This window comes from Otolemur garnettii, unplaced genomic scaffold, assembly GCF_000181295.1.
Source record: "Otolemur garnettii isolate 467f Iridium unplaced genomic scaffold, OtoGar3 scaffold00024, whole genome shotgun sequence".
NCBI lineage: Eukaryota > Metazoa > Chordata > Mammalia > Primates > Galagidae > Otolemur > Otolemur garnettii.
Genome location: NW_003852419.1, coordinates 13,876,147 through 13,902,409, shown reverse-complemented (window position 1 = coordinate 13,902,409; position 26,263 = coordinate 13,876,147). Strand labels below are relative to the sequence as shown.

General features: G+C 41.4%; 1 protein-coding gene across 1 annotated transcript in view; it reads right to left on the bottom strand.

Moving 5' to 3' along the window:
- Positions 1 to 26,263, bottom strand: part of CCDC85A (coiled-coil domain containing 85A) — a 183,200-nt gene that overhangs the window by 155,862 nt on the left and 1,075 nt on the right. Inside the window, exons 2-3 of the mRNA XM_023512067.1 lie at positions 26,132 to 26,260; positions 18,238 to 19,201 (exon numbers count right to left, since the gene is read on the bottom strand). Of these exons, the coding sequence (XP_023367835.1) occupies positions 18,238 to 19,201; positions 26,132 to 26,260 (1,093 nt within the window). The remainder of the gene's footprint in view (positions 1 to 18,237; positions 19,202 to 26,131; positions 26,261 to 26,263) is intronic.

The following is a 26,263-nucleotide window of genomic DNA, read 5'->3' as shown; positions in this document are numbered from 1 at the left end:
AGAACATCAGCAGAAGTTTCTAGTACAGAATCTGGGCAGGTGTACTTGGCAAGTACTCAGAAGCAAGCAGCCAATTATAACCAGAGCAACTTGGGATGGGAAATGTGTTAGAGGATGTGGGAGCAATTTGGACATGAGGTCTAAGAACTAAGATGGGTCCAGGTCTTATAGCCCCTCCTGTGTCACATACAGAAAGATACCGTGATTTATTTAAAGGCACAGAGATGCCACTGCTGGGTTATTAGCAGAGAATTAGCATCATCTAATGAAGTTTTTAGATGACAGTTGGCAATGGGGGAGGGGTACATCACCTATCTCTTTTCTCACTGTCCCAAGTGAGAAAGTAAGCAGGCCTGGGAAGGGGAAACAGTGGGGACAGGAGACATGGCATTTAGGAGAATAAATAGCCCAAATTTGCTGACATTCTGGGATGATGGACAAGAAAGGATCTGGGGTAACAGCCAGTATTCCAAAAGGCAAAATTATGATACCTTCACTGGAAGATGAGAGTTTGGTGAAAATGAAAAGGAAGATTACACCAGTTTCAGATGCTTTTCCTTGATTTAAAAAAGCAAAAATTGTGATCAGTTCATATCTAACTTTCCTAGTAGTGCAGCACCACTAAATAGGACTTCATAACTTACAATGATAGTGACAACACCCACAGGATGTTTCTAAAATAATATCAAGTAAATGGCTTAGCCCATATTCCCAGAACAAGGAAATGCAGGAGGAAATGCATATACACAAGAATAAGAAATAGAGCAATGAATATATGAATAAAAGAACACATCTCTGCAAGTTCAAATGCAGGACAAGACCAAATCGAGCATGTTCACACCTCCGTGGACCATCTTCTCCAGTCAAAAGTCATACACGGCTTCCCAAAGGGAGTGTGAGCTGTGAGTCTGTGTGCCTACCACTTTTTCCCCCAAAGGCAACGCTCATGAACACCAACCAAAGATAAACTCTAAAATTTAGAATATATATACAATTGGAAGTACCATGGAAGAACAGTGATCCCTACCTAGGTCACATGCCCTTGGGGACAGTCAGGTACTAGAAATTGGTAATAGAGAGTGGTGAAGACTATAGCAAATGAAAACATGCTTGACCCCATTAGTGGTTTTAAAACATGGCTGCCATTTGTTGACACTGAGTGAGGTAGGGAGTGGTTTGATGATACTTCTGACACTTTTTGCATCTTGATGAACTTAAGTCTGCTCCAACCAATAGACTACAAGGCAGTGGGACTATGAAGGCAGCCTCAATGATCTCTGAGGCTAGCTGACCTTGTTCTGCTAGAACACTTGTTGAATAAGTCACCCCATAGGAATCCCTGCTGTTCTGAGGCTGCTGTGTTGAGGTAGACACATGGAAAGACTACATAGAAACCCTGGAATCTACACAGAGATATGGAGGATGCCCAGGGAGTTCCAAGCCATCCCACCCAGGCACATGATATGTTGTAAAGAGGCCTCCAAATGACTCCAGGCCCTCACCTCCCCAGGTAAGGCCCCAGATATTGTGGAGCAGAAACAAACCATCCCTGCGTGGGATGTCCAAATTCTTGGCTCACAGAGCACATAAGCATAATGAAAAGGGTTGCTGCATTGTAACACTAAGTGCTGAAATGGTTTGTTACATACCAATAGGAAACCATCACCCCCCACTAAAGAGGCAGCTACTTCTCTGTTCCAATTGACTACTGCCATATGGGAGTACAGGGCCAGTGTCTGAAGACCTTCCAGTTTCTCAAAATAAACCAGACACTTAGACTTGTATATGACTTTTCCCAACTGCTAAAACACTGTGTGGGCTAAATAAAACATGATTATGTTCCAAAGTTAAAACATTGTGTAAACCAAAAACCTGGGCCATGATTATGACTGAATTTGGCCCTTGGACTACAAGTTGCAGCTCCTTATGTAGCATGTAGATTCTTTAGAAGCAAAGAAACATGCCTTTACAGATAGCCACGTTCAAAGAACACACACTCAGTGGTTCAACGACCTTGCCCTGCCTTACCATTCTGCACCATACCTGCTTTTCTTGTTTTTCCTTAAACAACATTAGGTAAAAGTCATCTCCAATGAGGACTAGAACATTCCTAAGAAACATTTCCCAAAAGATCCCAGGATTTGCTTTAGTTTGAGATCGCCATGGATTTTAACATGCATATTCTAAAGCCTCAAAATCATGGTGATGACAAAAGTCAAAAGCCAATATGTTTGGAAGTCACAAAGCTTAAATGGTGTGCCTGAATCCATTGCCTATAAAGCAGGAACTCAGTTGTGAAATAAGAGGTGAGCAACAAGGCCATTAGCACATGATAGTAGCTCAATAAAAGATAAATGTATAAATAAACAAATAACCATTTCAACCAATGACTGATGTGGTCTCCCTTTACCTCGTATTTTGGCACCTCTGCAAAGACACATCCATAACCTAGTTTAGGTCTACTTAGGTCTTAAACTAATGAAAATTGTTAACTATCTAAAACAGAAACAACAAATTCTCTGAACTTCCTTTAACAGCTAGCTCATTAAAGTCCACTACAGATTAAAACTTTGGTCCAAAATAAAAGTGTTAAACAAACAACCCAAAAAAGGCTTTTCTCATGTATATTACTCAGCAGGGAGTTCTGTACACAAGTCAACATTCAGTGCTGAAAGACAAAGAAAAAAAAGAACAGACTTATATTTGCATCTCTGTAATTTTTCCCAAATATCACCCAGGCCTAAATTAATCTTCTTGTAAGTAAACTAGGGTTTTATTTGTCTGTTTATTTTAATTTTCTTTATAAGAAGCACAGAAATGAAGTCACATGAGACTTAGCAAGAATGTTTACTTTCAAATAGGTTGCATTCAACAAATTAGCATTCTATTTACTTTCTGTGAAATCTCTGTACCACAGCCATCTGTACTACTGAGCTATGATATAAATTACCATATCAAGATTGAATATTAAAAGAGACTTGGAGAGGTACTCAGACAAATTCGAATCTGGCACCAAGCCTTCAGAGCAGAATGGCTTTGAATTGGCCAGAATTTGTTAAGATTCCTTTCTTTCCTTTCTGGTTACCTGTGTTAGAACAGATCTCAGGCCTATGTGCACAAAGGTATCCTGAAGAAAGAAGAAGAATGTCTATTTCCTATTACTTGGATTATAAATGGAAGGTTTTCAAGGTTTGATATGGGGTGCCAAGGAAATTGTTTTCTTTAGTATTTATAAGTGGTTACTAAAGGCCATGAAGTACCAAGAATTGACAAGCAGACAGGATGAAACATCTTGAGACAAAGAGCCAAGGCTGCCAGCTCTTCCAATAGTTCCCTTTTGCCTATCTCCCCTTTATCACATGTGCCAGGTTGAGCCTGACAGAAAAGCTTGAAAATAGACATCATTTGGAAGATGATAAAATCACTGTGAAAGCTTCTCTTTCTGAGTCAAGCCGAGCCCAAGACTTGTCCTAGGGCAAGTACCCAGTACATTCTCCCAAGATTCTGCTCACCAAACCAGGTACTTCTTGATTTACTTTAAGGCAGGATTCTAGAAGCTCGGACTACAGAGAACAAAGGATCTCATGCTGTAACACATACTAATTCAAAACACTCTGCTGAGTGGAACACTGCCTTCATAGTCAGCGCCGGTTGACGCATGTGTGTATGAGGTGGTGGGGGAGACTGAGCTAGAAGAAAAGTTAATTTTACAGATAAATTTAAAAATTTATCTTAGTTCTCTTGGAGGTTAGTAAAATTTAGGATCCTGGATACTACAAAAAGGTAATACTAAAAAAAAAAAGAAAGAAAAGAAAGAAAGAAAGAAAAAAGAAAACCACAAAAATCTACCCCCTAAGACTCAAACTCAGCCTTGTCGAATAGCAACCCACTAAGGTCAGAATAAAGGTCTCATTTATCTAACTATGTCATTATAACATAAGTTCTGCCCAAATAGTTCCACAGGGAAGAAAGGAAAAGAGGAGGTTCAAACAGAAAAAAGCTAAGTGTTGGTAGATTCAGGCATAAACATTAAGAAAAGTTTATTCCTTCTTATAAAGACCATTCAATATGATCAGCACCTCAGCAGCTAAAGGTAGGGGTTAGCAAAAGATCCTGGTTCCTGTAGAGAATTTATATTTTGTTCCCTCTCTAGCCCCAGAAGGCACTGCAAAATAAAGAACAGACGGTAGATACTAAGGAGGAGAAATTGGAAGGTGGAAGTTTTCAAAGATAGATAGACCAGTTCGTATGTCCATCTCTGAAAAATAAGAGCCCTGTCTAGAAGTTCACTTGATTATATATTTCTGCAACATGTCCGCCATGGCAGCTGAGATCAGGTCCACACACTCAGTGACGAGGAGAATCAAGAAATGGTGTTAGGGCGGTGCCTGTGGCTCAAAGGAGAAGGGTGCTGGCCCCATATACCGGGGAGGTGGTGGGTGCAAACCCAGCCCTGGCCAAAAACTGCAAAAAAAAAAGTGTTATCTGGGAACATCCACTTCCAGGTTCAGAAATCTGGCTGGTATGTCCAAAATGCTTGCTTCTTTTGGTTTCTCTGGGTTAGACCAGAGGTTTTTAAACTTTGTAAAATTTGCTTTGTTCAAATACAAGCTTAAGCAGAAGTGGAAATAGACAAACCAGTTAGATGTAGAGTTGCTCTAGCTGAAGGGTATCTGTGGTGGGGAAGAATGGAGTGGCAGAGCATGCCTACTCCTCCCTACACTGCCCTGCCCACCCCTCAGAGGTTCTGCAAGCCCTCTAGGGCTCCATGGAGCACAGCTTAAACATCATCTGAAACTCAATATACCTAACAAGCTAAAATAAGGTCAAAATACTAAAGTGTAAAGTCACCAAAATGAATGAAATTTAAAAACTAATTTTACTATACGACAGCAACCAAAGGGTGTGAACAAGGTTCCAAGATAATTTTTCTGCCTTTATCATTTTAACAGAATTAGTTTACTGATTTTCACTTAGCAGAATATGTCTGCCTTCCAGGCAACTGGGCTCTATTTTCCCCAAAAAATCTTACAACATCTTTATTATTGAGAAGGAATCATCATTGACTGATGATTCCCTCCTTCCAAAAGAAGGTAAAAGAATGGTAACTCGGCATAATCTTTGTTAGAAAAATAAAAGAAAAAAGATTAAATGATAGCATAAATCTGGGTACAGGTAGCCCTGCAGCACTAACTGCTGTAAAACCTCTTGGTTCTGGAATGCTTAATGCTATGCTAATGAATATGTTTCCCAAAGTTGGAAACCTATTAATCCCCAATGCAGCAGTGTTTCGGGGAAGGGTGATGAGGGCAGTAGATTAATGTTATCTCACGCCCTCTTGCCCTTCTGCCTTTCACCATGGAGGACGATGATCAGCCCAAAGGCCTTTGCCACATGCCCATGCCACGCTCTTGGACTTCCTGGCCTCCAGAACTGTGAGCAAAATAAATTTCTATTCATTATAAATTAGTCTATAGAGGTTATAGCAGCACAAAGCCAACTAAGAAACTTAAGACATTGTTAAAGTACTATTAGAATTAAACTGAGCCATAAAATCCCAACAAGAGATTTTTTTTTTTTAAATAGTAAGGAACCAACTTTCCTGTTCCACTTAGTTTAATTATAAGGTCTAAAGAATGAAGAACATTTTACATTCCTCCCTGAATGAGAAACTAATGTTGCTATTAGGAAACACCCTGGGATAGCATTTCACGCCCAGCGTAATCTGGCCCCAGTCCACTTTCCAAAATTACCTCCATGACCTAACAAAGATCTTAGCATGGACTTACTCATCTTCTCACCATTCCTTTAACACAATTTGCTCATTTCCACTTTTATGCCCTTTCTTCGGAACACCTGCCCACCCATCAAAATCCAACCACTCCTTGGCAATCAACCTCATAACACATCTCCTTTGAGAAGACATCCCAGTCTGTGAGCCACTTCCTGTACCCAGGAAGGCCCATAGCACCAACTGCTCACTCTGTTCATTCACTTCTTAATCACACAGCTTCTTCATTCCTCACCCCTTCCCAGGGACATGTCAGACCATGAACTCATAACACGAAGGACCTGCGGCTTGCTTTTCTGCTCCACTTCACACTGTCTCTATCCCCATGCGATACCCATGTTGAACAAGTCAGTGTATTTTTACTCTCAATCTCTCATCTGCATACCAAACAGTGCAGAAATTTAAACAAAGCAAGAGAAATGTGAGCAGAATTTGGCTTCCTACTACCATCCACATCCATGAGTCTTACCAGCTCATGCTTCCCTGTACTGTCATTTATGTTTGGTTTACTATGTCGTTTATCCCCAGACACACTCTGATTACCTTTTAATTTGTTGTAATAAATCTCTATTATCCCTGACATTCTTCAGAATGCATGGCTGCCTGATTAGTCAAGGCAATGATTGATAATGAAATTGCTATAGATTTTGCCCTTCCCTTCAGTTAACGTTACCCATTGATCATCACAATCTGGTTAAATGGGACATAATTAAAGCACACACAAAGAGCCTGATGCCTTGAGTTCACGCTCTTCTACGCTTTGGTTGATAAGCCATACTCTCTTATCAGGTGCAGAAATAGCAAAGAAACTTGAAAAAATCCAGTCTAGAGGGTAAGAGAAAGGAAATTTGGCTCCCATGTCCCAGAGCGCTACCCCACCAAGCAACGTGGGAAAATAGGTCTGAAATAATCTGCCATCAAAGGCCTGCCGAAGCCAAAGAAACCTACTATCAACAGATTTTAGAACCGTACAAATCCCAAGCCACTTTTACTATAGCTTCTTTAGTTCCCTTCTCTTCAAGAGGTGTTCAGACTCATCCCTATCACGCTTCTCAAGGGCATGGGTGCTATTCTGACATTGCTGGATGAATTGCTGCAACCCTGACAAGTTCCCTACTGGGCATTAAGAGTATAGAGAGAATTTAGAAACAATGGTTTTTAACAGCTCATGCCGCACTTGGTGAACTTAGCACCTATGCACAGAATTCCTTTTTGGGAAATACCCTCCTTGCTCTATGTGAGGAGCCCAGGTGCACAACTTTTAGAAGTTGAATCATGTAGAAGGCAGAGACAGAAGCCCCCAGTGCAAGCACATCTGACCCTCAGGAGAGTGAATCTCCTTTCCTCCTATCCTGACAAGAGGAAGGATAAGAAGCCAGAAGTGGTTCCGGACTTCCATGCCCAGACTCCTCCTAAGCTAAACTGAGTTACATTACGGCTTTTATGTTTATTAACATGCAAATCCATACAAATCTAGATTTTCTGAGAACACTGAGATTAAAAAGTCTCATAACATGTTCAACACTAGAAACACACTTTGTGTCACATTGTTGAATCTAAACACTTGGCTGTGTGTTATTATTTCATAGAAATTTTAATAAATATATGTCAGTACGCTGTTATCACCTGTTTCTTTGGAGAGAAGAACTGCCCTTTAGTTAATGTATATATTTTCTGCTTTTAAATGTTCAAAGGATTTTCTGTTATAATGATAGTGTTTGTAGGTTAGCAGCAGCTATTAGTAGATTTTTATTTGACTGTCCACATCTAACAAAGTAAAAAGTTTGCAATTCCGGATTTACTCCCCGGCTTTATTTACTTGTGAAATCCAAATTCTGAGATGACCGACTTAGAAATTCTCTAATACAAGCGCTTTGATGGCTAAATCATTTTGCCCACAGAGGTTGATGGTGTACTTAAGGTCACAAGTTTTGCAAGAAAGTTGCAAAACCAGTTCTGTATCTAAATTTCCAGGTAGCTAAATATGTCATCATGACCTTTAGGGAGCTGGTGCATCACATTATATTTTTTTAATTCCATGATAATATAAATCAATTATTTTAAAGTGTTTTAAAACACATTTTAAATAAATGTCATTTTTATTCACAATTAGAATAAAACATATCTAAAAATTGCTTTTCATTGCTCTGAAGTTATAAATGAAGCTAGGATGCCATATAACAATTTTAGGATGATAATCTTCTTCACGTTACCTTAACATACAGGTAAAATTCCACAGATACTCATAAATGTATAAATAACAGGACAAGCTTTGTGACTAGGTATCATTGTAGCATCCTAGCTCTCTTTTTTAAATGAATAACTATTGCATACCTGGCTGTATGGACTCTGGCAAAAATATTGCCATCAAAGATAGATTTACGTGTTCGGCCAATAAACCCCAAAGTGGGCAATTTTGAGAATGCAGCAAGAAAAAAGCCAAAAAAAGTAAGGATGGAAACCACATGGCACACAGTTTTAGGGTAGGAATGACTGAAGACTTGGTCTCCATGTAAGTGCTAAAGAGATACTATAAAAATAAACAATTTCCAAGCCTGTTCTTCCACAGATTTTGAAATGCTTGGCTCCGAAGTGTTTCTCATGAAAGTCACTATACTGGGGGAGCTATTCATGGCAAACCACCTGGATAATGTTTATTCCTAGACCTCAAATTGATCATAATTATAAATGTACTCTCTTCATAAGTGTCCTCATATGTAAAATAAGCAGCTAAATTCAGCCAGTTTCCCCCACGACTCCATAACCAAGGCAATTCTGGTTGGCTTTTGTAACAATGAAGAGGCCTGCCCTGCCAATCAACATAAGACCATTAACAATGTGCAAACAGATTCTTTGGAATTCTCCATAGCTTCCCCCTCACAAACCGGTGTCTCTCAATTGCCTTGGTCTGCTGTTTTCATTCTCTCTGCCTTACTGTAAGTCAACTCTTGCCTCACTTTGCTCTTAAATCGCATCTAATCCATCATCTGCAGATATGACTAATGACTCACCTTTCAGGGTCGTATTATTCGGTTTGAGTGGATGGGTGAATTGGCACTTGCTGTCCAGAGAAAGAGAAGAGATGCTGAATTAATGAGCTTAGTTAATTTGAATTCTCTGGAGTAGTTCAACAGACCAGGCTGCTATGAACAAAATCTGCAACTCAGATATTCTGACCTTTTAAACGCCATCAGAAGTGGAATGTAAGTGTACTTTACTTCTGCCTATAATAGCATAAATCAGAATAACTGGCTTAATTAGTTTTGTTTGCAGTAAGCAGAGTTATTAAAAAACACAACTCCTTGAGAGCAGTTGGTGTTGCCATATGGCCCAAGCCTTTGCTCCTGGTCTCTTTCCCTTCTGTTTTTGCAGTCTAAAAACCAACACTTCCCCAGACACACAGCTTTTTGGCTGTGAATACAAGTGGGTGTGTAAAGATGAGGCTGAGGTCAGTCCATCTCCTCAAGTACATTTATTTATGTAGAAGGAATATGGCCTTGGAGTGGGGAGAATCTGTGTGAGAGAAAGGGATACTAAGGTGTCTAAATTCCCCGGGCTAGGGATAGAAATACTTTCTCCATTATGAATGCATTTTGGTAGGTGTCCCTCCAGCTGTGAACTGTGTGTTCTATGTGGCTGAAGAGGTTCTCAGGCAATAAATCTGAGCTCACCTATTAGATCACCAGGTCTTTGGTACTTTTCTAAGCCAGAGTCTAGAGATACCTTATTTGACACTCTCATCATTGTCTATCTCTAATTTCCTGAAATTTACAACAGGAATAGAGAAAGAATAGTTACTCTTTCCACTTAGAGTTTTTATCATTAACCCTAACCCTTCCTCAAGTGCCCTCTATGTCGCGAAGAGTACACGTCTTCTTTATAAAACTGATCTGGTGCACTGGGAGTCAGCTTGATTCTTTCTAGTCCTCTACTAAGTGCCCTTGGAAAATTCACTAAACTTTGCTAAAAAATCAATTTCCTCATTCAGAATATGGAAGGGTTGAGTATTTTAGACCTGTTAATATAGAGTACTTCACGGTTCCAAGTTCTATGACTCTGTGACATTCTGAAGTAAGCACAACTATATTATATTGTCCTAATTTCTTCCTATTCTTCAGCATGAGACATCTATTCTCAATTAACTGAATAAAATAACTATATACATATGTGTATAGGGGTATATATATGCCCTATATATCACTACCAGCTGAGTTTTTTCCCTACTAATAAAAAAACACACAATGCCTCCAAAAGTAATTCATGCTTCTTAATATGTTTTAAGAAACTCGCAATTATGGACACCTAGGAAGTCATAACTATACATAACCCATATCAAGGATTTCCCTAAAAGCCAAAAGATGCCTCAATAATAGGGAGAAAGACAAGAAGACCTTTCAGTTTCCTTCATTATCAAGACCAGTAGGCAAAATTCTGAATTTAAAATAGCAATGAATATACCTGACTAAGAAAGTCAACTTAACTCAGAAAGCATCAGAGACGACCTTCAAATGCTTTCTCTTCAAAAATTAACCAAACATTCTATCTCCCAGCCATCTTAGCAGGCAAAAATGGTGTTATATTTTGTTTGCCAGATTTAAAAATGTAAGGATTCACTTTTCTTCATGTGGCTGAAAATGAAGGTAAAGAATGTATGTAAAAAAGTCATTTAATATCTTGAAATCTAATGCATTTAACATTCTTAAACGTATCTATATATACACAACATTAAACGCTCTGTGTGCATATGCATGGGGGAGAGAGTGAACAAACAAATGAAATATAGTTTTTGAGCAATTACCAAATCCAACTTTTCCTTAACATGTCCTCTCTCATAGGAAAGTCTACAGAAGGCCTAAATAACCAAGGTGCTGAAAAAAAATTTTTTTTAATAAAACAATAGATAATTCTGAAGTTTCATTTATCTGGTAATTGAGTATGGACCTAGTTTCATTCAAGGACCTAGGCCAAGTCCCAAGCCTTCTCATACTCTTCCATAATGACTAAAGTACAAAAGCTCCATAACACACATAATTCTTTATTATGTGAAAATGGTCAATGCACACCATGTGTGAACCACCCAGGAAGGACAGACCAGTACTACCTTTGTAAGGAAGACAGTGTAACCTGCTACCACTCCTGTGCCATTTTCCCTTTTCTAAATACCTCTTCTCCCTCTCTGCTGCTTAAGCATCCTCTGTCTCAGAAAGAACAGCAGTTCCTTCTATTGGAAACACTTGAATGGCACTCTAAAGAGAAAGCAATTTATGTCAGGAGCAGCGGTAACTTGAAGCTCACTCTTTTGGCTAGAGACTCTTGTAAATTAGAGCTGAGATTTCATGTCTGTATTCTCAAGTATCCCATGGTCTACTCTTGATATCAAACCTTAAAATCCCAGCTCTTTTGAAAATCAGTTCATTTCAGAACATGAAACTATTTAATTAGTTCCAAAATCAAATTTAAAATATTTCTTTTCAAATATGCACAATGCTGGCCATAAATAATATGTGTTAAAGCATTATTAAAGGCAACTTGGTTATGCCAAAGTATCCAAGAAGCATATATTCGAGTTCTTATAATATTAAAGAAAAGCAGCATGTCGGTTATCTGAAATGTAATCAAGAGCCAGAAAATAAGTAAATGAACCTTGAAAGGCCAAAACACCCATATATGGATGACAAATGGATTATGCATAAAAGCACGCATACTTTATTCATAGAAGGGCACCTCCAAGTTACTTATGCTTAAGCACAGTTCTAAGCAGCGTGATTATCCACTTTCCTAAGCTATGATCAGCCATTAGAAACAGCAAAACAATTTAGAAACAAGAAAATGAGTTAAAGTCAGGCCTGAGGGCAGCAAGGGGTGTAGCAGATGGCACGGTCATACCAGAAGTGAATGGAAATATATTTTTTAAAGGAGACATTAAAAACAAAACGAATACCCATCCAGGGACATTTAATATAGGAACCTACAGTTTTATCTCTAACCATCAAAAGAAAAGTGGATAAAAACTTTGAGAAGTTTTAGAGCCTACGGTCATCAACTTCAGTCTGGAAAACTTACTGCCATTATGCATACACCAGCCCAACAGAACTACACAAGTAAAATATTATCATTATTTTCTTAAAGCTTTGGCATGGTTTGACTTCATGCTCTTATTTCCAACCAGTAGAGCTTGATGAAGATCTCTAACCCCATGCCTCCAGAACAGTCTATCATTACTAAGAGTAAACGTATGGTCTTACACATTTTGTATTTGTATTGTATTCACTTATTCACATATTTATGAATATGTATTCAAGAATCTATTCATTTGGCACTTGTAAAAAGTTGTTACCTAATGAGGTGGAATCATTCACCATAGCTTTTTACTCCCCCATGCTTTGTTATAAACTGTTTCAGTTAAAACGAAATGATGAATGCATCACTAATTCAATTTTTTTCTATTATATTTTTTGAAAAGTTGCAATGAGCCAGAACATATAAACATTTAATTGATTCCAACTGAGTCTAAAGAATAGGATTCCCAGTCAGTGGAAAGTGATTCTTGGTTCACTTCATGGCAGCAAGCACATGTAACTGGATGCCAGATGCATTTGAACATTCATTTAACCAGACAGAATCACCTGAATATGGAGCATTATTCAGATGCCATATAAAGTTATTAAAACGTATATAACTATATGTACACATATATACAGTATTATAGGCAATCTCTTTAGCAAAAAGATGAAAATGGCCCTGGGTGGTGCCTGTGGCTCAAAGAAGGTGCAGGCCCCATATGCTAGAGGTGGGGGTTCAAACTCAGCCCTGGCCAAAAACTGCAAAAAAAAAAGGGGGGGCCCTAAATTTAGAGTACATTCCATCATATTAAGAAATACCTTTCTAAACCGTGTAGGTTTTTTAATATTTCACCTCCCAGATGTTTCACAATTTTCTTAAATAAACCACATTTCCAATACTAAACTTTATCAAAATGTATTCTTATGATAAATGCAATATGCTTTGCACATACGTATACAAGTACAGTCTAATAAATCAATTCTGTTTTTCAAAACTTCTTAAATTGATGCCCTATCAATTTTTTGCCAAATTTTTGTATTGAAGCCTGAAGAATAAAAACCATTATCTATTATTCTAACCATCTATGTGTCAGTATTTCTTTAGACAGAGGATCTCAATTAAAATCAGTCCTGGTATCCCGTAACTGTGACTGTTAAAACTTTTTCTCCCAAGATATATTCAATTTCTATTGTCCAAAATCATTTGTAAGTGATGCCGACTTTTTCTAAGGAAAATAAAAGATTTATGAGAAAAAATTATTCATGCTGAAGTGCACACTACTTAATTCACAGACAATTTTGCTTCAGAGAAATCCAGCTGGGTTCTTCCACACACTGGTTATCTTGCCCCTCTTAGAGAAGACCACTTTGTGTGATCAGTGTTTTTCCTTTACTCATTCATAACCTCAAAAGGGGCCAGGTGTGGTGGCTCACACCTATAATGCTAGCACTCTGGGAGGCCGAGGTGAGTGGATTGCCTGAGCTCATGGGTTCGAGACCAGCCTGAACAAAAGCGAGACCTCCCTCCCCATCTCTACTAAAAAATAGAAAAACTGAGGCAAGAGGATCACTTCAGCCCCAGAGTTGGAGGTTGCTGTGAGCTATGATGCCATAGCCATCTATCCAGGGCAACAGCTTGAGACTCAGAGGTCTCAAGAAATAATAAATAGTAATAATTATAATAACCTCAGCAGAGAGTGAGGGGTAGTCTTAAAACTCAGGGTAAAAGCTATAAAGTGGGAGATTTGAAATGCAGTATTCTCTTGTGGGAAATACTATCTTTGCAGGCAGAGTATAATCTATACTATAATCTGTTATAATAATATCATGCCACTGATAGCCACCAGAAATAGATGCTTCTTTTTCTGTCTGTATATGAAGGCTTTAAAAAGTAAAGCAGTAATGAACCAACATACATGTCAAACTTTCCCCCAAATTAACCTAACGATTCCACCCACCAAACATGAAAAATTTCAACTCATATCCCAAAACAATGTGTTACTTGATAACCTTTGCCTAGAGTTGAGATGGAGGGGGAGAGGTTTTACAGTAACAGTTGGGGTCAGTCCTTCTCAGTCCTAGTAGAGTTCAAAGAAAGAGACATTAAAAACTTTCTTTTTCCCAAAAGCCTGAGTTTTTAAAACCTTCACTCACTTTCACCCCTCTCATCGTAAGAGACACTCACGGAGGGCAGTAGTTTCTACTGGTCTGCTTAGTTGACTCTCCTGAAGACCTCTTTTTGCAAAGTGCCCAACCCCAGTACTAGACCAACTCAATCTGCATCTCTGAAGTGCTGGGCTCAAGCACCACTTGCTCTCCTTTTTCAAAGTTACCACAGTGATTTTAATCTGCAGCTAGATTTAAAAGCACTGTTCTAAAGCAGTGATTCTGAATCAGGAGCAATTTTGCCTGGATCCCTCCTGGAAATATTTGGCAATATCTCTGGAGACATTTTTGATTGTCACAATTAGGGAGTTGTTCATAGGTAGAGCCCAGGGATGCTGTTAAACCCCCTATAACACATAAGGCAGCACCCCACAACAAAGAATTACCTGGTCTTACTTCACACCAACCACCAGATGTCAATAGTGCCACTGTTAAGAAACCCTGAATGGAGAAAGAGTTGCTGGGAGAAACAGCCTGCTCTTTCCATCTCTAGAAAGACCCTCATAAAAGAAGAATCAATAAGAAGCTTTTCAGGGTGAAGACGTAGAACCCTGACACTCCGTCTAACAAGGCCAAAGAAGTTCTAAATGGATTAATAGAAAGCAGTGATTTCCTCAAGTGTGCTTTCACTGGCTAGAATGATGCTGAATAAGAACACAGAGCTATTGTTCACTTGAACTTGCTGAAAAAAGGGCAAAGGGAATAATCATATCACCAGGATAATCAAGCAATCTTTTTTTTTTTAGGAAGATGTTAAATGTTAAACAATAAAATAAAGAGTAATGTTTCTTCTATTTATTCCTTCTCATTTGCTGGTAACCAAATACATGCCTCTAGAATTATTATAAATCACCGATTTTTGCTACTTTTTCAACTGGATCTATAATGTCCAATGAGTGAACTACTTGTAAGGTTTTATGATCATCAGAATCATCATTGTCTGGAAGGTCAACAAAGAACAGAGCTATTGCTGGAAGAACCTTGAATCACCCAAGACATACATGACCTGGGTTAAAACGGTTATCTGTTTGAAAGCAAAGATCTGCCAGCTCATATCTGAAAACTCCTTAGTTTCACTGGGGAAGAAAGTACTTTCACCTAAAAAGTTCCACCCAAACTTGAATTTCAATGGAATCAGGTAAGTAAAACCCCATTCTCAATACCCAAGGCTCTCAGTTTGTGAACCTTTATAGCTAGAAGTGGCTACTCAATTACTTAATCTACAAATCTGAAGTGCAGCAAACAACTTGAATAAATGGGCAAATGCCTTAACTTCTAGACGTGATAAGAGTAGAATATGCTTTCTACTCACTGAAAAGAAATCGTTGAGTAATTTTTAAAGAACTAAATCCATTCATGAGGGATTTGTTTAGTTTGGAGGATTTTTCTTATGTTTGTTTTTGTTGTTTCCTAATCAGCTACTATTTAAGAAATGGTTGTACAGGTGTAGAAATTTTTAAGAGACAAAAAATACCTAAAATTCATCTTTACATTTCAGCTGGAGGTTAAACCAACTGGCCAACCAAAGGAAGTTCTTGGATATGAAGTTCAAGTATCATATCCACTGAGTCTGTAACTGAAAGAACAATAAGATTTAAAGATGCCCAAGGTGTTGTCAACTAAAACAGCAACCTTCTTCAATGATGGTTCCCTTGGTGTGCACACATGTGTGTTTTTGAAGGACATGGGTATCTGGACAGGTAGCACAATATCCTGGCAACATATCCTTCAGCTCTACGTCAGCTGCTGTTATGCACACACACGTCCCAGGTGCTTTCTCTACTTCCTGTTCATGCAAAGACATTCAAGTGCTCATTCAAAAAATCTTATTTCACACCAACCACCAACAGTTTGACTCTGGAAATGACTCAGAAAATCCACAATTTGGGATTAACTTCACAGCCGACTCCTATCTGTTCATACACCAATGAATCAAACAAATTGTGTGGGGATTTAAAAATATGAAAAAGCATGTCTTGCCATCCATATCAAAAATTAATTTGTAATGGCAGGATAAATACAAGCTACCCATGCCCGTGTTGAGAGGCTGATGATCCATAAACACTTCTTGTGCCGCTTCATTTTCCAATTAATTACTAAAATAAAAATGCAATGCAAATATACTGCAGAAATACTCTGTTGAAGATAGCAACCATCAGCAGATCTGTCCCTTAAGAATGAGAAAACAAAGTAGACCTAAGAATCATTCTATAATAATTTATCTGTTACATCAAACTTTTAACTGATTAAATTTTTTAAACATTTTCCTTAGTCACCAAGTTTATGTGAGTCCAAGGTGCCATGATGTCATGGTGATCTTTATCTAGAGATAGACTTTGCTTTATGCAAGGTATGATTTCAAAGTGGTACCTAAATACTTTTCATATAAGTTGAATCATACATTGATTAAACTAGAGGAGTTCTTTATGTAAAGGAGCCCTTTTGTAAAGAATTGTTTCATGAATGAATGAGCCACTTGTCCCTAAGTATTTTCTTTTTAGTTTAAGAAACAAAGCTTCCTTATAGTAGTGAACATATTTACTTCTCAAGCTCATTAAAAAGCAATAAAGAAATGGAAAAGTCATTTTCCTTATCTTCCCAATGTACCATCACTCCCCACCAAAGTCAAAGCTTCAAGGCCAATCACCTGTCTCATAATAGTAACACAGCCAAATTTTGTTTTTAAATGCCCTTCATCTTTTGTAAAGAACTGGGTATTCAAGTCTGCCTACAGCAATCAGGGCATCATCTCCATTGCCCTGCATGTGGACAGAGAGAGCAAAGATTCAATCAACTTTGGAAAACTACCCATAAGGAGGCTTTGACACCCAGGTGAGCTGGCTCCTCCCAGCACCCACAAACTGAGAAAGCAGCAGCTTCCCATCTTTCCTGCCCTATTTCCATTTGCGCTTAAAAGAACATCGGATGCACTGGAAGCCAAACTTCAGGAGTCAATTTTCATCACTGTGAGAAAAGGATTAAGATGAAATGGAATCCAACAGGTAAATCCCCAAATACAATATTGAAAATTTACCCTTTCGTGTCACTGCTAAAATTGGTCCCCTCCACTACTAGGAGCTGGCTGCACACAGACTCCGGAGCACATTTCAAATAAAATGGAAAACCTCAGACATATGAATGAAAAAAAAAATCCTCAGTCTATTAAATCAATCAGTTTAGCTCCAACTCAACCATAGGTAACATAAAACAATTGTGAGGGTTTGGGGTTTTTTTCTTTAAGAAATGACTTTTTTCTCTCTTAAGTTCAAAGTGGTTTCAGAACCAAGATGCAGAGAATTAAGCCCTGTCCAAAAGGTTTAAAAGCTCAAGTTTAGAACCGCCTCAGCAGATGCAGCGGATGTTATGCTTGGGAAACAAAGGAGCGTCCAAACACATCTGTACATTTTAAAGAGGAATGCTCAGGAAAGATGACTCCTATAAGGTAAAAGAGCACACTGTTTAGAATATTCTTAAGAGAGGGTTTTGAGAAGGTTGATGGGTTTTGATTAAGTAGAGAAGGGAATCATCTTTTAGATGCAAAGAAAAGTCACAGGTTCAGGGCCCCAACACGATGGGAAAAAATTCAAAACAATTACAACCGTTTGTGTGGGGGACATAAGGACAAGAGGGTCTCTACCTAACAAGATCAAATATTTTGACCTGGTTGTTTGTACCCTCAGGTTAACCTGAAATAAATTTACTCTAAAAACAATTCACGATAAAGTAAGGCATATTTATAGGCATTCAGGCAAATCTATCAAGCTTGTTTAGGAATGCGATTTTTTTAATATTATTGTTTTTCATAATACTCATTTCTTCCACTCTTAAGGTATTAACTGGATTCAAAAACCTCTTGCTCACCATTCCACAAGTGAGTCCTTGTAAGAAACAGCACACAAATAGGAACATGCTCCAGTTCAAGCTTAAAGAATCTTAGAATAGTTCCTTAGTTTTTTCTCCAGTGCCCAAAGATTTCACCCAGACAACTTAGGATCCTAAGGAATTCTTATTTATCTCCCTCCCATAACCTCTCACTCCCAACCTTTTCCGGCTTACTTAGCTGACAACTACAAAAAAATAAAAACAGATAGAGGCGAATCAACACACATCATCATTTGGGCTCAAATGTTCGCTCCTTTTCCCAACCCCAGCCAGCACCAGCGGTTTCGTATAAGGCTTCGTCATTCACAACCCAGCACCCAGCGCGCACTGACCCACCGTTTATGCCACTGTAGACGTTGCGGTGATGGGGTGACGCGTCCTCTTGCGCCTGCCTTCTGAGGGTGCCCTCTCTGCTGCCTCCCCCGCTGCCTCCCCCGCCTCCACCGCCTCCTCCGTGCTTGTGATCAGGGCTTCCCCCGTAATGCTGTTTGAGGTGCTCAGGGCTGGTGCCCCTGGCTCTGGGGAGGTGCTCCAGGCTCCCGCCGAGAGCATGTTTCTGAAGATGCTCCGGGCTCCCTCCACTGTGCCTGGCATGTTCAGGGCTGCTCCCTGACCGGTGCTTCTGGAAGTGTTCAGGGCTCCCACTCAGCACGTGCTTAGGAAGCGTTTCTGGGCTGCTCCCTGGGTGCGGGTGCCTTTGCTGTTCGGGGCTGCCCTTGCACAAGGGTTTGTGGTGCTCTGGGCTAGATCCTTTGAGTGCTTTGGGGTGATCTGGAGTCCCAGAGGGCCTGGGTTTCTGGAGATGCTCGGGGCTGGTGCTCCTGTGCTTGGCGTGCTCCGGGCTGCCCTCGCTTCGGGGCTTCTGCAGGTGCTCGGGGCTACTGCTGCTCGCATGGTGCTTGTGGTGGTCGGGACTGTCTGTGCTGCCCGTGCTGGACGTGCTGCTGCCATCGCCCACATCCCGCACGTAGGGCGCAGTGGTGGCAGCAAGCTGGCACAGGCTGGCCTGGCTGTCGATGGAGCAGCGGCTGCCGGCGCAGCCTGCGCCCTTCTCCTCATCCAGCAGCACGCAGAGCTCCTTGAGCTCCATGTTCTCCTTCACCACCTCCTCCTGCTTCACCTCCAGCTCCTTCAGCTTCTGCAGGTATAAGGCCACTTCCTTGTGCATCACCCCGGCCGTGTAGCGGCCTAGTCTCTGCCACTCCCGGGACACCCTTTTGCCTTTCTGCCGGTCATCATCCAGGAAACAGCAGAGGTCTCTCAGTTCCTGGTTGTCCTCCTGGAGTTTCTGGTTGATATCCTGAAAAGAGAGAGAAAGCCATTCAAGGGATATTCACACATCAGACATCATCAGGCCAAGCCTTCTGGGAGTGCAAGCAACCAGAATTGGCGAATTCTGTGAGGGTAAGGGAGGATGAAGATTCGTAGCTATCCATAAAAAGTAAACAATAGGTATCAGTTATGTTCCGTGCACGATGCGTTTTTTGCATCATCTTATCTAATTTTCACCAAAACCTTAAAGGATAATAATTATGGTTCACAGAAGGGGAAACTAAACCTCTCAAGGATTCACTGGTCCAAGGTCATTGATTCAGTATTTAGAGAAGTGGTCAGTTAATTAATGAGAAATCAATCAGTAGAAAAAACAAGGCTCCCCTACCCCACCCTTGAGTTTGAGAAAGAAAGATGGCTGCTTATGACCTGTAACATGCTTAAAAGCTCTGAGGCAACAGGCCTTTCATCCCTGGCACGAGATGAGCAGTACCGCCCTCACCCTACCCAGGACACAGCAAGTTGCCCTCCAGTGGCAGTTCAGTCCTGCACATCCAACCCCCCACCTGCCATAGCCACCTGGATGTCTGTCTCCCAGGCATCACTGAGCACCTGATAGTCAAACCCCCTCTGCACTTGTACCTCTCTGAAAATGCCATCTCCACCTGTCCCACTGCTCAGTAGAAAACCCCCCTGAGGTTATCCTTGGCATCTTATCCTTCCTAACCTTTCACTTCCCAGCCAAACAGTCTTCAGATATCTACCTCCAAAATCAAGCTCTTCTTATCAGTCCCATGTTTAAAACCCTCTAATAGCTTCTCTTTGCCCTTAGGATAAAGTGCAAAATCCTTCCAGTCTCACAGGCCCCAAATGTTCTGACTCAGTCTACTCTTCCAGCATGAAACTGTGTTTCATTTGTTCATTCACAGATATTTAATAAGCATCAGTTATGTGCCAGGTATCTGTCCAGATCCTGGATCTCTATCCATAGACATAGCAAAGACCTTGACATCAGAGAGCTTTTATTCTGGTGGAAAAGACAGGTAAAAGGCAAATATGGAATATAATGTCATTTAGTGAAAAGTTCTGGAAAGAAAATGAAAGCAGGTTAAAAAAAACACTATTTTGTAAGAGAAGGCACCTCTACAGAAAAAGGAAACATTTGAGCAGAGACCTGGGTGAAATGGAGGAGCAAACATTTGAGGGAAGATGATTCAGACAGAGAGAGGGCAAGTATAAAATCTCTGAGACCAGCAAGAGCTCAAGCTGCAGGGAGGCCAGCATGGTGCCTAATGCACTGTGAGCAAGTCTTCCAAAACCAGCTGGAGTTGGAGGGGAGAGTAGGGAGAGAATCAGGATAAGGTAGAAGCTGCAAGACCATCCAGGGGCTACCGGCAGCCCTCTACTGGGCTGGTCCAGGTAGGAGGAGACGATGGTGGCTTGTTTGCATGGTAGCAGTGGAGAAGGTGAGAACACCTCTCCCCATCAAGCACTAAGCACACCAACACTGGCCTCATTTCAGTCCTCAAGGGGCTAGGCCTTCCCCTCTTTCATTTGGAAAGCTTTCCCCCCAGCTTTCTACACAATCTTCATGTCCTCATTTTCTACTTCCCCACAGAAGCCATTCTAAAAAACAGTACACCCCAATTCAAAAAAAGCCCACTTCCACGCTCCTCCATCACCCTTCAGACTTTTCCTCTGCTGTATGTACTACAATTTGTAACAACATACACGTGAGTGTGCCCATTAGTTCAAGTCTATATCCTCAGTAGTCATGAGAATAGAGACATCATCTATTCTACTCACTTCTGTGTGTCCAGAACACAGGACCCCCACTGCAGACACCTGAAACCAAGTAATTTTTTAACTACATAGTGGCGTGCCCTCTTACTCATATTCTCCATTCGCACATGTAGGCAAGGGGCCAACTCTCTCCTGAAGCACTGTGGTGTGGAAGGAATGCAACAGGCAGCTATTGGGGCTGCTACCTAACAACTCCTCTGTTTAACCAAGTCTGAAACCTCTGTTCCTGTGACACCATCATCCAGTCCAGAACTAGAGGAACTCAGGAAGGAGACTGCCTTCTCTTAAATTCAGGTTGGTTCCAACACTGCCCTGATACGACTAGAAGATCACCCATAAAACATCTGCTGACTCTCCACTTCCTTCCCTTCCCAACAGCACTAAGGCCTGAGATGGGAATGAATTGGGGGCCTACGGAAGAAGCCTATGCAGCTCAGCTTTCAACTTCAGTTCTAATTCTTGGCATAACCAGCAACTGTTTCTTTCTTTCTTTCTTTTTTTTTTTTTCCTTGCAGTTTTTGGCCAGGGCTGGGCCTGAACCCACCACCTCGGGCATATGGGGTTGGTGCCCTGCTCCTTTCAGCCACAGGTGGTGCCCAACAACTGTTTCTAACACCTGTCTCCCCTTTACCTCCCATGGCCACGCTCTGACTTCAGACCTGAATTTTGCCTGTAGTCTCCCACTCAGCCTCCCTGCCAGGGTCTGCCCTACCCTCTACCTTCCCGCACCTCCTCCAATCTAAGATTGCCAGACTGACCTTCACAAACACGTGCTGCATGGTTTACCCTTCCTGTTCACCAACTCCCATCATCTCCCCTTTACTAGGGAAAATGAATCAACCCCCTGGCCAGGCTTGAAAAGCTTTCCCCCACCTTTGTACCGTTAGCAGCCTCTCAGTCAGCTAACCATGAGCTGTGATTATGTCTGGGCATTCCAAGTAGAAAATGTCATCTTGTCCCCCATATAAACTTCCCTAAGAGAAGAGATTCTACTGAGAAGCTTCCCCCAGCATAGAATAGCACCAATCAATGAATGAATGGAGTAACTTTCCCACTTACTGCTTAAGGCCTGTGTCACATGCCAGCTATTAAATTCATTGAGCATCAATTGTTTTCTCCTTTCTAATGTAGTTATTTTAGCTTCTAGAAGGCTGAGTCCATTCTATAAGTATTTCCATGAATATGTGACACATCTGGCGTGGTATCTTACATACAGCAGACACTTAATATGTGTTTAAGGACAAAACAGGCTACAGATATAGCTGAGAAAGTATGTATTATTGTTTTCAGTAAGCCTCTGCTATTTTTGGAATCTACAATAGTAAGAGAATAAATTACCCTTTGATACCAAGGCTTTAGAGGAAATCAGAAGTTGTGGCTATTTGGAGAAAATAATACTAAACAAAAATTAATTTTTCTAAGCTGCAAGGTACTCGATATTTAGTTTAATCTGGCATTTGATGAAAAGCTCAAGTCATTACTTTTTCATCCTAATGAATATCCATCTGAAAATACTTCTCTTTAACTATCCTATAGCTATATCTGATTTCTCTAGAACTGAAAAGTAAATAGGACCGATGCTACCTTGGACTTCATGGAGTTAATGTACTTCCCAAAAGAAATGAAACATACATCTGTCAGTATTCCAGGTGGCATAGACAAGAGTACTGGCCCATTCAGTTTTCTTTATCATAGCTCTTTCTTCCTATTATGGCTTTTCTTAGCAATATTATTTCTAATATTCCAATTCTGAGCTAAGTCCTTCCTCTTACGACGAACAGCTAAGCAACCATCTTGATGATCATGACCTTGTGAGCCAGCTTCCTCAAGTCTACCTCATTAAGACTTGAGCTTTCTTTCTCAAAACACTAACGGTCCGGTCGCTTTAACATTGCCACAGGCCGCCAGATGTTCTACAAATGTCTAAAGTGGCTTTTCAAAGTGTAAGCTCACTTCATAGAATATCACCCAAAATCTCAATCTTGTGCCTACATACTATCAGGTACTGTATAGATAATTAAAGAAAAATTATTTCAATGTGTTCTTTTTCTTCATTGCAAGGTGGGGGGCTGTTATGTGAGGGAGCAAGGAGGGAAATTAATGTAATGTAGACAACAAGTCTTAGAAATTCAGTTCTCCCAAATCAGCTTCCACTGGGATACTGAATCAGAACAGCCTGAATGTTGATATATACTTAGAAATCCAAAGATGTGGTTCTCAGGAATCCAATTCCTCATAATATCAGAACCTTAGCCAGATTCTCCTTTCTCTACCCAGTTCAGGACCACACATTCTAAACAAAGAATGTCAACTAGCCTAAGGAAAAGCAAGTCAGCCTTTTTTGAATACTTTGGTCTGTGTGACCTTGAGAAGGCAAGTTGGCCTTTTTTGAATACTTTATGTCTGTGTGACCTTGAGAAGGTTATATAACCTAGGTAGGGTTTCTTCTACATATCATTTAATCCTCCTGTGGGATTAAAATCCCATTAAGCAGGTGAGAAAACTGAGCCTCAGAGAGGGCAACCATTTGCCCACCTGCCTCAATCGTCAGGCTTCAAACCCTTTATCTTTTCACTGCCTTTACACTGACCTGCCTCCTAAATGTTTAAACACAAGTTGGACAGTGCTAGAACCCAGTTACAGGCCCCTAGGAAGAAGAGAACTGATGTTTGCTCCCACGTTTATAGCTGCAGAAATACCTAGTGCCTTAAAAATATTTAGATACAATTTCAAAGTCAGCTCACAGAAAAGGGCATAAAAAACAAAAACATTGTGGCTTTAATTACCCAGCACTTGCAGCTGTCAACTGAGAATGCCAAACTCTCAAAGACCATCCCTCCAAAAAAACAAAGAAAAAGAAAACCTTACTTCCAGTGAAGCCCAAATAAGTAGATGTATTATTGAGTCAACCACATTGATGGATTACTCTGGAGTCCAAAAAAGCGCTAAGCCAAAATGATGAAGAGAAGGGAGAAGCCTGGCCTGTCAGCAGGGTAAAAGCACAAACCTTTGGGGTGGGCCAGAAGCCTTGGGCTCAACTACCTTGCAACTGCCCAGGGATGACGTGAAAGGAAGAATGGAGGTTGCTTCAAAAAGTAATCAGCTCCATCATTTCTGAACTTGGTAAGGAGTTGGACTAGAAAGTCTTTTAATGTCATGAGTCCAACCAGAAGGAGACTTTCCCACTTGGGATGTAAGTGCTCTTAGCTGGCCTAATAGCTTTCTCTAAATGGAGCTACTGGAACCAAGACCAGGCACCCACCACTCACACCACCCCTCCCCTACTCACACACAGTCAATCCACACAATCTAATAGAACAACCTTCAAGTATTTCTGAGCTATGATGCCCTTCAATGCTCCATCCTATAAAAATCCTTAGGTAATTCAAACTTCTTCCTAGTCCCATTATGGTTCAAATCGTGGAAGACACTTAAATTGGAGGATGAGAAACTAATACCATTGTCCAGCTTTGCCTGAGAAACCCAGATCCTAGAGACACATTTAAATAAATGAATACACAGCTGTTCATTTATTCCTATGTCCTCTCCTCATGACAATATCTACCATTTTTGGTAGTCAAGTATTAAACGTTCTGCAACATTATCCTAACTTGTTGTCACAATACCCCGGGAAATAGTTATTATCATTTGCATTTTATTGATGAATAAAATGAGAAATTAATTACCCAAGTACACTCCCTGGCAAATTCGGATTCTACATTCAAACCCACCTCTGAGATCATCTTCCCATTACACTAACCTGCCTCTATTCCTCAATGGGCCTGCTAGTTTAAATAAATACTCCATTAGTAATAAATTAAACCAAAGGAGAGAGCCGGCCTTGGGATTTTTCTCACAGAGATCTTCCTGCCGGCACCCGCTCTAGGGACTATATTGACAGGGAGTCTGGGCCTTGGGAGAGGGCAGCTCCACCAGCACAAGGAGCCTTGCAGGTTGAGCCTTGGGCGTTCTGCCCTTCCACTGCTCCTTGCTCCCAAATCCCAGAGCTGGAGCACTGAGGCAATTAAGGCACAGCTCCACTGCCTGAGAAGCCGGGTGACAGTGGGAAAGGGACAAGGACAGCTTGTGCCTGCGGGAATTTGTTCCCTAAGTCCCCGCAGTGATTTCGTTTGTGTCTGGCTTCCTATAAACAAAAGCAGAACAATGAGAGGAAGGAATACCAGGAGGCAGCAGCACCAGCTGGAAGTAGAGGAAGTTTGCGGTACTCCCGACAGGGCGGTTCCCGGCCACCGGCCTGCTGCAGCCCGCGGACTCGCACACTCAGCGGTCTCCAGGGAGAAATTAAAGTTAGTGGGGCTTGGGGGCTTTCCCCCCTTTTCCACTTAGCAGAGGGAGAGCTGGCTCAAAAAGAAAGCATCACTGTTGGACACTCGGAGTACCCTCTCAAAACCCTGCGCCTTCCATACCGAGACCCTTTCCCGACTCTCCTCCCTCTTGTACTGGATAAAATTTAAGTCAAACTAAGGGTTAATTAGGGAGGAGAGTAAGACAGCTCCAGGTGACGCCATCCAAACTGGGGGAGAAGGAAAGCATGGAAGTTGGCGAAACGACGTGAAGGCAGAGCTTAAGCCCCTCTGCAGCAGGTGAAACACGCCGGCTCCGAGGGTGACGCCCACAGGGTCTCCCAGGACGCCCCCGCCCCCCCTCGCCCCTCTCTCAGGCAGTGGTGCCCTTTCTTCACCGGGTGACCGCCAAAGAGCTGCTGGCGCCAGAGCAGCCGTAATCTTGACCTCCAAAGGCAAATCTCCTCCCTCATTCCCTAGTCCCCTGAACGTAACCACGCTCCTCAAAGCACCGATTTTCCAGGTTCCTCGGGAAATTAAAGGTTCCCCGTGCCCATCACTTTCCTCCCTGCCTTTCAGCATCCTCAGCGTCCTCCTCTCCACCCGCAGAGAACCAGCTGGACACTGGTGCGAGAGGTGTGAGGACGAGGAGCGGAGCGAACGCCTTCAAAGTTTGGAAAAGTTTCCAAAGGGCTGGGAACCGGGGGGTTGGGGGCGGGGGTGCCGCCTGGAAGAAAGGGGAGGATCACCTGTTGACGGAGGGAAGAAAGTTAGCTTGGCCCCACCCCCCCCGGGGCGCCCGGCTCTCCGCCCCGCCGCGCCCAGCCTCCCCGCCCGGGCCCCGCGCTCACCTTGAGCCCGCGGATCTCGCCCAAGTGCAGCTGCAGGCGGCGGTTCACCTCGCGGATGAGGTTGCTGTGGTCCAGCATCGCGCTCACCTTCTCGGCCTCGGCGCGCCGCAGGCAGCGGATCAGCTCTTCCTT